General features: G+C 38.2%; 2 protein-coding genes across 2 annotated transcripts; both read left to right on the plus strand.

Annotated features, from left to right (window-relative positions):
- The first annotated feature begins 357 nt into the window (after positions 1 to 357).
- On the plus strand, positions 358 to 10,861 carry vil1 (villin 1). The gene is made up of 20 exons (XM_079464513.1): positions 358 to 690; positions 3,872 to 3,980; positions 4,078 to 4,152; positions 4,225 to 4,421; positions 4,908 to 5,016; positions 5,508 to 5,618; positions 5,716 to 5,918; positions 6,051 to 6,129; positions 6,726 to 6,824; positions 6,936 to 7,089; positions 7,200 to 7,300; positions 7,380 to 7,517; positions 7,619 to 7,777; positions 8,193 to 8,372; positions 8,474 to 8,619; positions 8,702 to 8,846; positions 9,358 to 9,546; positions 9,643 to 9,711; positions 9,799 to 9,957; positions 10,248 to 10,861. The coding sequence occupies exons 2-20, from the start codon at positions 3,900 to 3,902 to the stop codon at positions 10,359 to 10,361; spliced, it is 2,508 nt and encodes an 835-aa protein (XP_079320639.1). The 5' UTR covers positions 358 to 690; positions 3,872 to 3,899; the 3' UTR covers positions 10,362 to 10,861.
- A 1,691-nt stretch (positions 10,862 to 12,552) lies between these two features.
- Positions 12,553 to 15,759, plus strand: LOC306899009 (spermine oxidase-like). The gene is made up of 4 exons (XM_079464959.1): positions 12,553 to 12,727; positions 12,874 to 14,081; positions 14,321 to 14,504; positions 14,737 to 15,759. Exons 2-4 carry the CDS (start codon positions 12,892 to 12,894, stop codon positions 14,854 to 14,856), a joined length of 1,494 nt encoding a protein of 497 aa, XP_079321085.1. The 5' UTR covers positions 12,553 to 12,727; positions 12,874 to 12,891; the 3' UTR covers positions 14,857 to 15,759.
- Positions 15,760 to 15,768: the final 9 nt, after the last annotated feature.

Below are 15,768 nucleotides of genomic sequence, written 5' to 3' on the forward strand. Positions count from 1 at the left end.
TGTTGGTTGCTGGTCATGCAACAAGTCATTCAGTATTTATGTATCGTGACTTTGAAAAGACTTTGAACTTGTAGTAAGATATTATATAACCACTAGTTAAAATTTGAACACACATACCAATTCCTTATTAAAGCCGATTGGCACATTTGATAAAACTAGAAATCAAAACAACAGAACTGCACAAACTTAAATACTAATATTGTTAATATTATTATATCTCCAACATGATTTGAAGACCTCGAAAGGGTCCAATGAAAATAACCCTATCCAATATCACGACAGACAGGAGCTCATGTAAATTTGTAGGTTTGAAAGGCGTGCATCAGTGCAGAGGGTTGGTGGCCACATTTTAACATCACATATTAAAATGGAGGAAAAGTATGCACGGTAGCACCAGATGGGCTGGGGGTGGAGAGTTAAACAAATACATTTGCTTCGCTCTATTGCTCCGAGATATCTATTGGGGAGGGGGCGAAATGAGCGACTAATACATGTAAAAGAGATATCGCACACACCTGTATGCATATCACCTGCTCTTGCCATATATGGCCCTGAGTGATTGAATACAGACGGAGATAAAAGTGCAAGGGCTGTAAAGTAGCAAGTGAGGGAGTGCAGTCTCCACCACCATCGCTGTGATCCGAAGGCACTTTTACCTGCCTGCTTTCTTCTCCAATTCACCGGTGGCAGGTGAGTACGTCTTGCTCTCGCTTCTTTCAGTAAACTGGCAGTAAACTTTTACCTAATGAAGCTACCCAAAATGCCAATTAAAGTGATTCGCTTTTTCTCTTATAAATAAATTCTGCATAAGTGCTTTCCATTATCCATCAGTTATGCTTTTGAAATGAACTTTATTTGCAGTTACTCTTCTATCATAAAAAGCCTGCTGAAAGATCTCTGTTGCGTAATCGTATATTTCATAATATGCAAAACTATATTTAAAGTGTTTGAAAGAAAGAGACGACAAAGTGTTTCTTATATTCAAAATATGCTCCTGTTACCAGTTCCGGTGGCAAATATAGTCACTTATATAAATGTCCAAAGTGTCCTTGTCTTGGCTGCGCTGGTACCTTGTACATTACATGTGTGTGTCTTGCCATAACAACGTTTCTTTGATGTTTACGATTGTATCAAAAAGTGTGCATGTGTGCTGTTCAGTTTGTAAATGTTGTGCCAAATTAACCAAATGTGATGGTGAATGATTGGTTGTGAGTAATCTTATATGTTCAAAAGGACCACAAGGATTACATTATAGTAAAATGACCAACAGGTCATGGACTTTACGCTCGAATAACTTCGTGCTATGTATAGGCATAATACATTTAAACCATATACTTTGGCTTATAACAGAATGGATCGGCAATGATGGATCCGCAATAATGGAGAACAACTCACAGGAAGACTATTAATCAAGGTTATAAAGAGGAGGGTAGAGATATGCACACAAAGCTGTCAGGCCTAACCAAACACAGGACAGTATAATCCAGAGTCACATAAAAAAACATTTCCTGTTTGTTCCAACACACAGCCTTCAGTAATGCTGGAGGACAGATCATTCATGATACGACTAGAATGTAATTACAACCATGGAGCGGAGCAGTCAAGACATTATCGCAGTAATAATGTAACTTTAAAGATTTCGTTAGGAAACATGAACCTTTGAACAGGGCAAAGGGATTGTCTTCGTTGACATATTGGTCCGTGCAATCTGCTCGCACCGTAGCAATACAATCGACTAATAAAACCAACCGTCCAATCAAACGAGAGGGATGGAGTCATCTCTATTATCACACCATATCAACATCTATGCTGGAAGGTACTAAGCAAAGTCACTGATAAGGAAACACATAAATTTGGTACACGCACACAGAAAACAGTCTCTTAGGGCGTGTGTTTAGAGTGATGTATGTTGTTGTATATGTAAAGGATATTGTACAGTCAGGAGGTCATTTTTGCAACAAAATGTAAAAAATATATGACTACCTTTCAAATAAATAGACATCTAAAATAGCTTGACATCTGGTTTATAAAGTTATAGAGTTTACACAGGTGATTATGTAAGGGATAATCCACAGCTAGCCATGTGTTAAAGGCTTTTAATGCATGACGTGGAGGCCAAGAACCACCTAACGTAAAGTGGAGCCTCTGTGAAGTGCATTAAAATCCTTTAAAGCACGGTTAGCTGTGGATTATCCACTTATCTCATGGCCATTTGCCAAGTTCAAGCTGTTATTGATGTTTACGGTGTCATTTTGGATAACAAGGTTATTTTCGTCAGTTAATATTAAATGTAATCAAACTTACTGGAGCTACTCGTGCGTTAAAGGGTTTAGATGCACACCTTCCAGCCAATCAGAATCACGCATTCAAACAGACCATGGTATAAACAAAACTATTTCACTGCAGAATGACTTACCAACCCAAACCAATAAAAGACTGCCAACATTAATTTAGTGTAATTTGTTAAATTCAAAAGGAAAATGTAATAAAGATCTGTATTTCAAATTTAGGTTTAACCTGAGATTGCGTTTAAAATTTGTATTCATGGCACACGCTGCATGACGCAATAGTTGTTTTACTTCTCGGCCACAACAGTGACCTTAAATAATTTTCAGTTGGTCTTTATAGAACAAATATTGCTATTAAACTGAATAATGAATATTGTGAAAATCCTGAATCCACTGACATCGCCAATGTAATATGTATATACACATCCCACTCTGATGAACACACATCACATGAATCTAAATCACAACGAAATTATCATAAGCTTCCGTATAAAAGCTTTTGTCAGAGGGGAGATGACAATCTCTAAACCCGACAGCAGTTTCCTGCTCACATTCGACCGAACAACCAATGGAAATACTAAGAGTGTTGAACTGTGCTGTAACTAACTTAAAGTTCAGGTGTGGGTAAAGAGGATGTGGCTGATGCTTCAAGCATTTGAATGCGAAATGTCAAGGTTCGGTTTAAAAACATTCTTCGACAAAGCACTTCGTTTGTGATGTATTTAAACAGCTGGGTAGTATGCGCACAACACAGATAAAAAGCAAACACAATATAATCTAATTTATACAGCGTCTTGTCTGTCATAAAATGTGTCCAACTTCCAAAAGAACTTTTCGGCCCGGTTTCACAGACAAAGCTTAAGCCTAGTCCCAGACTAAAATGAATGTGTGACCTGTTTTAACCTACTATACTGTAACTTGCCCCGGAATATCTTAAAATGTATCAGTGCCATTTTTCTGTTTCAAGATGCACACCAGTAATGTATTCTTCTAAGGCATTTTTATAAAAGTGAAATAAATCTTAAATCAACGAAGGCATAGTCCTGGCTTAAGCTGTGTCTGTGCAATCGGGCCTTAAACAATTATTGGAATCTTGTCGAAAGCAGAATTTTTAAATGGTATTTGCTCGCTTAAAGAAGGCACATTGGTGCTTATTCACACCCTAACCCCTCAGTCTCTCTTGTCCTACAGATGTAGTATCTTACTACACATTTGCATCAGATATAGCGCGTGTGGCTTTCACTTCCTTTCCCAGAGTTGCTTCAGTCTGTTCTTTCTCTGTAAAAATAGGCTCAGTTTTAACTTTGTGTCTGGCTTAACTGCAGTGTCTTTAGTGTTGTTTAAACCACTCCTTTTCCACTTGAATGACTTTGAAAAGGGTTAACAGGAAGAAAATGATCAAACAGACATTAAACATATTAAAGTTACCCACCCCTACATTTTTGGTGTGCACATTTGCTTTTACATGTGAACTTTTGGGATGTGCCTGTGTTTCTACAAATGTATACTTTATTTTAGGAAATGATTTGCCTGGAATTACTACATGAAATGAAATCCGCAATTCTTTATCCTTTGCTTTCCAGGTATTTCCCAAAGATTTAAGTTGGCATAATGCCACAAGACCAAGTCAAGACAGAGGTTCCAAAAGTCCTCAATAAAACCACACCAGGACTACAGATATGGAGAGTGGAGGTAAAGGAGAGCAATACTGAAACAAACTTGCTGTGTCACACCGGTTCATTCACCTTAAACAAATCACTAATGAGTTTTCTGTTTAATCATTCCTCAGAACATGCAACTGGTACCCTGCCCACCAAAAACATATGGACATTTTTATGAGGGAGACAGCTACATTATATTCTATGTATGTATCACCAGTAAGATACCACAGTGTGTTCACAAGAATGATTGTGCTTAATGAGAATGTCATTTACAGACTCACAAGACCAGCAATCACTTCTCCTATGATATCCATTATTGGTTGGGCAAAAGCACCTCCCAAGATGAGCAAGGAGCAGCAGCAATATACACCACCCAGATAGATGAACACTTGGGAGGTGTTGCCGTGCAGCACCGGGAGACCCAGGGCCATGAGAGTGTAACTTTTCAAGGATACTTCAAAGAGGGCATCATGTAAGCCCACTCTTTACACTAAATATGACTCCATGAAAGAGTCTCAGGTCAAATTGAAGAAATATAGATTATGGGTAGTCTTGTTTTCATTACAATGAAGTGCATCATAATTCTGGAGAACAAAACGACCACTGTGTAAATGTTTTACTAGAAACAAACTTTTGAATATATAAAAAGTGTTATTGAACACGTTTTATCTAAAGTATGTTTTTATAGTATGGTTATCAGCTTCAGAATCAGCCTACGTGTCATAAAGATGACATGTCCTTCAATAGAATTAATATTCTTTAGACAAATTATAGTTTCTTTTAATTTCACTGAGACATATTAGGTTTGCGCAACTCTTCGTTTAGTCATAATAACGAGAAACGGAAACTAATTTTGAGGAAGTTTGAGTGTAAAAGGGTGTGAAACCGAGGTCGATGCAACTTGAGTCTGTTCTTTTAAGGTCACATAGACATCGCAATGTTAATCCTTTTATTTCAGATACAAAAAAGGTGGAGTTGCATCTGGTATGAAACAAGTGGAGACCAACACATACAACATTCGCAGGCTGTTGCACGTGAAGGGAAAAAAGAATGTGGTTGCCGGAGAGGTGAGAACGGCCACACCCAGATAACAATAGAGGAACTCATCTACATTCATGTATACTGTGCAGTAAATGATAACCAGTGGTGATAAACAAATGTACTACAGTATATATAAAATATTGTATTTGTTTAAAGTGTGTCAGACAAAAACATGAAACATGTATATTTGTAATATAATATATAAGAAAAAACTACAGTATATCAGAATAGACTCAGATACACATACTGTTGCTTGTTCATCTTTCAATATTCTTAAATAGCTCCAGGTAAAGACAATGTCGTAAATTTAAAGTATAACACTTAAAAATATTTGGGAGTATACAGATTTTACGCACTCTATAATGTTTTGGCCCACCCACTTAAATATTTCTCTGCCCAACCAATGGCCGACTGTTAAATAAATGCTGTTTATGTTTATTATTTATTTGGTTAAAACTACCGTGTCATGAAAAAAGATGAACAGTATATATAATCGCTATATCATTTTATCCCTCAGGTGGAAATGACTTGGAAGAGTTTTAATAGAGGTGACGTGTTCTTGCTGGACCTGGGGAGTCTGATCATTCAGTGGAACGGACCCAAGAGCAATCGTACAGAGAGGTTAAAGGTGAACCAGAAGAACTGACTTTACCAAGAATTTGTGAAAGCAGAATTTTTTCTGATACTTGTGGTGTGTTTTATCACCTATACCTCTTGTTATAAAGGCGATGAATCTAGCGAAAGACATCCGTGACAGAGAGAGGGGTGGTCGAGCACAGGTGGCTGTAGTGGAAGGAGATGATGAAAAATCTTCAGAGGAGGCCATGAAATTGATGAAACAGGCTCTGGGAGAGAAAACCGAGATCAAAGATGCCATTCCGGATGATATTGTAGATGAGAAATTGAAGACCTCCATCAAACTCTTTCAGTAAGTTTAAGAATGGAGTTCGAAATACACTTTAAAATGAAAAACTAAATGAAATGTTCCATTGTGTTGATGAAATTGTGGATATTGACCCCCTAATAAGTGCTGCAACTAAAACAAGCATATTGTTAAAAGTATTTCAGATGCTCAGGGAAACCTTGTAGTGCAGGAGGTGGCAGTAAAACCTCTCACACAAGACCTGCTGAATTCTGAGGTGAGGCTGATCCTGACCCTGACCTCTGCCAACACCTAAACCCAGCAAAATAAAGCAATACTGTATAAGGGCCATTTTGATAACAGAGACTCCGATGATATCTGTAGTCAAAGTCACCCCTTACACTTCTCTTGAAGTATACGTGTATTTTTATGGAAGCACACTTGGAAAATAAATAGTTTACAATAATTAGGCCTATGATAAGAGAAGTCTGCCCTTTTTATCGAGACGCCTACACAGTTGATGATTTTGTAAGATAGGACGGAACAACTTGGAACAGTCAGTTGTCTAGAAGTTTAATCTTAATACATTGCTATCTGAAATCCAATCTCCGAAGACCAAAGCATTAAAGTCAGTGTGAAACTTCAGTGTGAAAAAGCAGATTTAAAAGATTTGAATAAATGAATTGTGTACAATAAAATCAGGAACATGCATTTAAGCACGTTCAAATTGAAAATTCCAAATGAAGAAGTGCGAAATACAAAGGGGAACAGCGGCCACTGGAGATAGCAAGCAAGGCTCTTAAAAACACATTGAGATAACTGGAATCCAAATTAAATATAGAAACTAAAACAGGCATGTGAATTCTGTGGCAGGATTGCTATCTGCTGGATCAAGGTGGAATAAAGATCTTCATATGGAAGGGCAAAAAGGCATCAAAAACTGAGAGGGCAGAAGGTCTGAAAAAAGCTGAGGTGAGTGCTCATACTGGGTTTTACACACATGTGATCTTCATTTACATTCTGAACATCCTGTCCTCTTTAAAGATACACGTCATCATCTCCCTCAACCATCTGTTGTTCTAGGCCTACATAAAAGCAAAAAATTATCCTCAATCCACGAACATAGAGACAGTGAGTGAAGGTGCGGAATCATCCGTGTTCAAGCAGCTCTTCCAGAAGTGGACTGAAAAGGGACAGACAGTCGGACTGGGCAAAACACACAGTTCAGGGAAAATAGGTGAGCAGGAGATGTGCATATACCTGGACAACAATCGAACACAAGATCTTTAAAAGACTCAACTTGCATGATTTTGATTACAGTGTCTTACGATTGTTTTATCTCTTTAGCCAAAGTTGAGCAAATCAAGTTTGACGCCACCTCTATGCATGCCAGACCGGATCTGGCCGCGCAACAGAAAATGGTGGACGATGGATCGGGTGAAGCTGAGGTCAGCAAAACTCTGTGTTTTTCAATCATCTAAACAGGTTTCATCATAGGAGATCTGTATAATGGGTCTGTTCCCTCAGGTATGGAGAATAGAAGACAATGAGCTTGTTCCTGTTGAAAGAAAGTGGCTTGGACACTTCTACGGTGGGGATTGTTACCTCATTCTCTACAAATATGAAGTCAACAACAAACTGCACTACTTTTTGTACATGTGGCAGGTATGTTATCTGTCATTTACCCCTTCCGGTAAGGTATGCCTAAAAGTGTACGTTTTTTGTAAGTAACCTAAATAAGGACATTTACCGTGGTGATATTTTAGGGTCGTCACGCAAGCACCGCAGAGCTGACAGCCTCTGCGTATCAGGCTGTTATTCTGGACCAGAAGTACGATGGACTACCGGTGCAAGTTCGTGTTCCTATGGGGAAAGAGCCCATGCACCTAATGGCCATTTTCAAGGGTAAAATGGTTGTTTATGAGGTGGGTCTTTCAGTCTATTCCTTTCACCTGCTTCTTGGTTAAATCACAAAGAAACAAGTGTATGTAACACAGAAAATTACCCATAGACCAACAAACGTTTTAACAAAGATCCTGTTTTATCGCTCAAATTTGAATGCATGTGGGGGGTTAAGGGTCTACACTTTCAACGTAAATAGCACATTCTAAAAAGCGTTAAACTGTTATGCACCCTCAAAACATTCGTTTAGAATTGACTAAATCATGGAAGTGTTTTGAAAAGCATTATTATTTTTCTCAAATCCATTTGGTTTGTAAGCAGGGCAGACATTTCACACATCAACTGTGAATATTTGTGATGCATGTCTACACCTTGTGTTGTGACTGGTCTGCCAAATGAATAAATGTAAATGTAAATGTGGTTGTGATGGATTTACAGGAAGGAAGCTCCAGGGAAGGCTCCGCCCAATCAAATCGCCCATTAAGACTGTTCCATGTCCACGGCACAAATGAGTTCAACACACGTGCCACTGAGGTGCCACCCCAGTCATCTTCATTGAACTCCAACGATGTGTTTGTACTTAGCACAGATAAATCCTGCTACCTGTGGTACGGCAAGGTTGGTATTTATCATTAAGAATAGAGTGGCTTTGTATTATAATCTGCATTCGGGTAGAGATCACCAATATTAAAAGTGTTATTTCTGGTGTGATTGCACAGGGCTGCAGCGGGGATGAGAGAGAGGTGGCTAAAACGCTTGCTGACATCATCTCCAAGAGGGAGAAGCATGTTATTGCAGAAGGCCAGGAACCTGCTGACTTCTGGGTAAATCTTGGTGGAAAATCCCAGTATGCCAGCAGCAAAAGGTAAAGAAACATTTGCCAGACGTTGTATTTGCACATTTTCTAAAATTAGACACTTTGAACTTTTTCTTGTTCTCATGAGCAGACTTCAGGAGGAGAACAGCAGTATTACACCATGCTTATTTGAGTGCTCCAATCAGACGGGACGGTTTATAGCAACAGAGATTACTAACTTTAACCAGGACGACCTGGACGAGGATGATGTCATGTTGCTTGACATCTGGGATCAGGTGAATATCAGGATAGCGCTCCAAAAACTAAAGAGAAAAACATTTTTGCATAAAGAAAATGAATTATTACAGTATTATGCTCATCTTAAAGGGGTAGTTCACCCCAAAACACAAATTCTGGCATAATTTACTCACCCTCTTGTCATTTCACAGCTGTATGACTTTCTTTCTTCCACAGACCATAAAAGTAGTTATCTTGAAGAATGTTGTTAACTGGCCCCCATTAACTTGCATTGGTTTTGTGTCCATACAATGGATGTGAATAGTGGACAGTGCTGTTAGGTCACCAACTTTCTTCAAAATATCTTCTTTTGTGTTCTGTGGAGGAAAGTTGTTAAAGGTTTGAAATTACAAGAGGGTGAGTAAATGATGCCAGAATTTTCATTTTTGGGTGAACTATGACTTTAAGGGTCCTAAATTTTTCTTTATGCAAAATGTGACTGTTGGTTTTGAGGTACGATGTTACCTGAACATTTTTCAAGGGACTGACCCATCATATATGTTCTTTCAGGTTTACCTGTGGATTGGCAAAGGTGCGAATGAGAAGGAAAAACAGGATGCTGTTCTTACAGCGCAAGAATATCTTAAGAGCCATCCTGCAGGACGTGACCTGGATACACCTATCCTGGTGGTGAAGCAAGGGTTTGAACCACCCACATTTACGGGCTGGTTTTACGCCTGGGACCCACAGAAGTGGAGTGTAAGCAGTTGACATGTGATCACGTGATCTAATAAACTAAACCTCTGAAAAATCAGCATATGGTAAACATCAGAAATATCTGTTATTCTCTCTCAGGGTGGAAAATCTTATGAACAGCTCAAATCAGAGCTTGGAGACGCAACCGATATAATCAAAATTACTGTGGTAAGTGCTCCATGCTTTTTTTCTTTAGTAAACCCGGTTATTGATCCCCGCTTGGATGTAAATGTAATATTTTTTATTTGTTTACAGGATTTGACACAGCCAGCCTCTAACCAAAACAAAACCTCAAACTCCAAAGACTCTGTGGGCGTGATCCCTCCTCCGGTCCAGCAAACCTTCCCTCCAGAAAAGCTGGTGAACACTCAGCCAGAGGATCTGCCCGAGGGAGTCGTTCCCACAAGAAAAGAGGTGTCCACAAACATCTCTCACTGTGTTCCTTATTATAGCAAATCCTAATTTAAAAACGGTCAAAACTGAATGCAAGATTAAGCACATTAAACTAACAAAAATATTTTTTGTTTTCTTCCGCAAAACAAAACAACGTCATTAAACTGTCATTTTCTCATTCTGTGCCGGCCCCAGGCTATAGAAGATAGCTTCTATAGCTATATATCTCAAAAGATATTAAACCGAAGAGTCGTGTGTTTTTAAGATTCGCCAACTTCTAAACCCATTGCACACCTCTACTTTCTTTATAGGAATATCTTTCCAATGAGGATTTTGCACTGATCATGGGGATTTCTCGGATGGATTTCTATGCTATGCCAGACTGGAAGCAGCTGAACATAAAGAAAGCCAAGGGCCTGTTTTAATAGGGCTGTGCAAGACTACTGTTATATCCTTTTTAGATGTTTAGATTTACATGTTTACATGATTTACCTTATTTAAATGTCTTTTTAAAAACTGATGGTATAAAATGTCTATATTTAATTTTAAATGTTAAATCAGTTTACCTTATTAATTACCCTGCAGTATAAGTCAAACAGAATATATTTGAAAAATTGGGAAGATCCGTTTTTTTTAAACAGGGATTTGTGGTTAACACAATCCTATATAATATTAATATTTTCGTGATAATCTGAAGAGATATACGTTTAAGCACTGACTAAAAGCTGAATTCTCTCGTGGCTCAAGCAAGCACTTCAATTCAATGTGATATTTGTAACTAAGTTTATGCAATGGTAACTGATGTACAGTAATACAAACGAAACTTAGACTTTTGTCTCACTTTCATTGCTCTTAATCATTTACCGTATACGCGCCACCTGTCTAATGGAAAAGTCAATAAACAGGAACTTTATTGTGATGGAAATTCTTTTGTCACCTCTTTTTTTATGCACACATTATTTATTAACACACCCATTCATTCAATGCTGTATTGTAAATACTTGTTTGTGCCCTGAGCACGTTTTATATTTAAAGAGAAAACATTATAACTACAGCTGCAGTAGCACTGCTTTTGTAGCTGAAGGTCAAACATTGGGTATGATGAATTGCACATGGAATATAAAATGGATTACACATTACACAAGCCAAGGCCTCCTAAACAATAAGCTATCAGGAGTTATCATATGTTTGGCATACAGTATAGTTAATGGAAACATGTTGTTAAATATTCACGTCACTGTCCTAAACATCTCAGAAAAGAATGGGTAAGAAGTGAAATAAACAGAAAAAGAAGCAAATGCTGACCTTGAGCTGGTGTCGTCCGATCAAATAAATCGATATTTGGCAGTTAAAAGTCAAAATGGCCGCGGTGTTTTAAATGGTCAGAGCGCGCCAAAGTCTGTTAATTGGGACCGTTACCACAAATTTCGGGTGCTGGGTATCATGAGAAACAAACTAATGGCGATTGCGTAACAAAAAGTGTTTACGTCATTACGTTGCATTACATGTAGGATATGTCTAACGATTTTTGATTATGTGACCCCTAATGTACACATTTTTATTATATATATGTTGTATTTCATTGTATACACGAATGTTTGTAAATAATTATTTTATGACAAAAAAAGACATTGAAAAAATCAAAATTTTACATGGCAAATATTATATTAATAAACAAAAGTTTATCAAATCTGCACTTAATGGCAATTTATTTTTGTTAGAATTGGAGAACTTGGAAAAGTGGAAAAATCTCTATTGCTTGTAAATAACCAAAAAAATGTCAAGATTTGTGCAATTTAATATCCCGCCTGTATTTATGGATGCTATTTTTATATATATTTTTGTGTGTATATAGAATTTGTCCATAGGAACGCAGAGAAATACTTGCTGTTGATTTTATTTTTCTTTCTCTTCCTCTTTGCATGGTCTATTGTCTGATCTGTATAATATTGTTACTTTCAAAGATTTAATAATAATAAAATAAAACGTCTAACGATTTAAAAGTAGACCATTTATTAAATATTTAATAAGGTAATATTAAACGTATAAAATGTGCATTGAAAGTTTCATTTGTAAGTATCACATAAAATGCAAGGTTATTTATAGAGCCATTTGTTTCTACAGAGACATTTTATAAAGTTTGGCAGAGCATGCTTTTGTTCATGAATGTTTTTGGAGATCATTTTGCGTGTACACGGTGGTGATGGCGAAGTGAAGCTTTCTGAACCACTGAAGCTTTCAACAAAATTGTATTGGAAAAGGTTCATTACTCGAAGCAGTTTGAATAAGAGCTCGACAATGACCTCTGCTGGTGAAAGTGTGGGAAAGCGCAAAATGTTTCACAATGGACCGACGCGTTGATTTTACAATCAATAATGATTTAATAAATGAACGAATGCATGGATAGATTCGTAAATTAATAAATCAGTAGGCCTATATTGAGTATAGTAAATATGAGTATAGTAAATCTGTAGCTGTAACAACCCACGATGGCGTCAAGTACGAAGCAGTCACGTGGGTGTGTGTGAAACGAAGCTTCGGACGTCATTGGTCACGTGATTTTGATAGAACGAATCAAGCATCCATTCCGTACTTAACTTCATTTTGGCACAAGCATCGAGCTTTGGTGTCACAGTTAACATCACTATGTAAACGTCATGCAGCCTTCAAAGAGGAAGAGAAAGGTCATTTTCCAGACTGCAATATTTGGCCCTTCATCTGCAATTGGATATCCTGTGATCCCTGGCCTCGTAAAATAATCATATGGACTAACAGTACAAAGGTCGCTGACGTAAGTTTTTACGGGTATTTAAACGTTTACTCGGCCCCCGTACTCTGCACATGAGCTGAAGCTTTTCTCTGTATTGCTCAGTTGTTTCTTTTTATTTACTTTTTAAAGTTGCTAACCTTAATTTATGCCTTTCTTTCTTTAAACAGCTGAACAAAGCAGCAGGAATGAGTGCTTCTAAAAGACCAGAGGATGCCAAGGTTGTAGTCGTGGGTTCAGGCTTTGCAGGTGCCGCAGCTTCAGCCACGCTGGTCAAAGCAGGATTTCATAATGTTCTGGTCCTCGAGGCGAAAGATAGAGTTGGAGGTCGTGTGCACACCACCACACCGTTCACCGATAAGGTGCTTGAAGTTGGGGCGAACTGGATTCACGGACAGAAAGGAAACCCTCTTTTCCAGCTCGCAAAACAACACAACCTGCTGTCGGAGGATTTGTCAGCAAGCAAAAACATGTGCTCGCCGCATTCTGTAACATCTGAAGATTACTTTTTTAGAGAAGATGGGACGCAGGTCCCAAAGAAGGTTGTAGATCAGGTTTGTTCGCGCTTCAGCAAGCTCACCGATAAAGCTTTTGATGATGAACTTGATCGCAGGCACAGAAAGATGACTCTGGGTGGTTATCTGGACGACGCCTTTGACGAATTTCCTTTAGCATCTACAGAAGATGGCCAAATGGTCTTTGAATGGTGCAAGAGACTAGAATGCACGGATGAAGCTTGCTCTTCTCTGTATGAGGTGTCTGCCGCTCAGATTAGTAATTACACTGAACTCGAGGGAGGTTTCTTCAACACTTTAGGATTGGGTGGCTATCGAGCAGTTTTAGATGTTCTCCTGAAAGATCTGCCGCCTGGTTCTATCCAATGTAATGCCGAAGTAAAGACCATCCAGTGGGATCTGATCAAGAAAGAAGACCGTGAAGAACAGAAGCATCCCGTTCGGATCACCTGTGAAAATGGCCAATCTTATGATGCAGACCATGTGATTGTCACTGCATCTTTGGGGGTTCTCAAAAACAAAGCAGCGACCATGTTTGAGCCGTCGTTACCGCAACCCAAGCTGAAGGCCATTAAGAATCTCGGTTTTGGAATAGTGGACAAAATCTTCCTGTATTTTGAGGAGAAGTTTTGGCCGGATGACTGTGCTGGGGTTCAGATGGTGTGGGAAGAAGGGCCAGAAGATGAAGATGTTTACAAAGCTTCGTCTGAAGGAGATGACTGGAAAGAGACGTGGTACAAGAAAATCACTGGTTTTGATACGGTTGCACGTCACCCCACTGCTCTGTGTGGCTGGATCACAGGAAGGGAAGCACTACATATGGAGACGCTCGAGGATAGTGAAATCAGAGAGACCTGTGTGAGGTAGGTACATACAGTAGATGACAATTCGTTGTAAAATTATTGTCTGCCTTTGCCTTTATATTCTTTAGACTAATAAATGGAGAAAAAAATGTCACCTGTCTTTGTAAGGAAAGCACCTTTACAGAAATCTAAGACGATTTCTCCCTGTTCCTTTATTCTCGTTATGTTAAGTCACTATGTATAGCAACGGCTATAATCTCTTGCATTATCTTTAATGAAAAAAAATGATGTCTTTAAAGGTTGCTGAGGACTTTCACAGGCTGGTCAGTGCCAGAAGTCTCAAAGACACTCATCTCCAGATGGGGTCATGATTCCCACGTGCGTGGCTCCTATACATTTGTTCCTCATCGTGTTGATGGTGTAGAGGAACACAAGGCTTTAGCATCTCCTCTTCCCCCTAAAGTTAAACGCAAAGGGAGCAAGGTAACATCTTAGCTTCTTATAATAGGCTGTATCAAACTATGACAGTAACACAAGTTTGTCCTAGTATATATTTAGGATTATATCATTATTTGTTATAATGCATACACAACACCTGTATGTATGTATGTATATGAAATTTGTAGAAATATCCAATGTAAGTATTTAGTTTTTCACGTCTGATAATTACAAACATATATCCAGGAAAACAATCAAATACATTTTGTCTCTACAGCCCCTCCAGGTGTTGTTTGCTGGTGAAGCTACGCATGTGAACTTCTACACCACGACCCATGGAGCTTACCTGACAGGTGTCAGAGAAGCACAGAGACTCATCAGTTATTACTCTGACTAAACACCACCATTCTAGAGTGGTCTTTGGTCTCACGAAGATAACATTTTTTGTGGTCTCATGAAGATAATGGTTTTATATACTTGACCTCACACTTTGCAGGCTGACAGGTTTTGCATTAAATGGGCCGTAAGCAACCTTGTGTGTACATTTAACTGATTGCTGTACCATGCTTATCTCTGTTCTGTTAATTATTAAACAGCAATGTCTTAAAGAAATGAAGGAATATTCCTACTGGTTGCTGATTGATGTAAACCAGTGTAATGTACAATAATGAGCATCTTTAAATTAAATATAAACTAACTGAGAGATGATTTCCATTTCATTCAATTGTTTTTACAATGTCCGGTTATTTGCCTTTAGAAAAACAATGAATATATGTTTTTAGATTTTTGCTAATAAAAAAAAAAGCTTATAAAAATGGAGAACTGGTGCAAGTTCGTGTTCCCACAGGCAAGGAGCCCATGCACCTAATGGCCATTTACAAGGGTAAAATGGTTGTTTATGAGGTGGGTCTCTCGGCTTATTTCTCTCTCCTGTTCATTGGTTAAATCAATTAAAAACAAGTAAATGCAACTGTGACGACCCTGAGTCTTCCTATTGGGCAGAATGGGAGGAGCTTCCGATTGGTTCCTGTTAATTGACAATGAACTAGAACATATATAAGAGTGATTATTATATATTATTATATATGTATCATTATAGGGGCACTTTCTGTGGGATTGACTTCCCCAGGGTGTAAGTGCTTGCAGTTGTATTGTTTGCATTTAATTTTCCTTAGACATGTAGCATATATATTTTCTGTTATAAGTTTATTTGTTTCTTGGTTACCCCTAGACTTCTGTTTGTTTCTATTTCCTATTTGTTGTGTTATTTCAATTTAATAAAATAATTTTCACTCATCAGACTTTTTTA

This window comes from Barbatula barbatula, assembly GCF_947034865.1.
Source record: "Barbatula barbatula genome assembly, chromosome: 9".
Taxonomy (NCBI): domain Eukaryota; kingdom Metazoa; phylum Chordata; class Actinopteri; order Cypriniformes; family Nemacheilidae; genus Barbatula; species Barbatula barbatula.

Excerpts from the sequence above, each read along its gene's own strand:
- vil1 (XM_079464513.1), top strand. The coding sequence starts at position 3,900 with ATGCCACAAGACCAAGTCAAGACAGAGGTTCCAAAAGTCCTCAATAAA. Across the intron at positions 9,547-9,642 it reads GGGACCCACAGAAGTGGAGT|GGTGGAAAATCTTATGAACA; the intron begins GTAAGCAGTTGA and ends ATTCTCTCTCAG. Across the intron at positions 9,712-9,798 it reads ATATAATCAAAATTACTGTG|GATTTGACACAGCCAGCCTC; the intron begins GTAAGTGCTCCA and ends ATTTGTTTACAG.
- LOC306899009 (XM_079464959.1), top strand. The coding sequence starts at position 12,892 with ATGAGTGCTTCTAAAAGACCAGAGGATGCCAAGGTTGTAGTCGTGGGT. Across the intron at positions 14,082-14,320 it reads ATCAGAGAGACCTGTGTGAG|GTTGCTGAGGACTTTCACAG; the intron begins GTAGGTACATAC and ends ATGTCTTTAAAG. Across the intron at positions 14,505-14,736 it reads TTAAACGCAAAGGGAGCAAG|CCCCTCCAGGTGTTGTTTGC; the intron begins GTAACATCTTAG and ends TTGTCTCTACAG.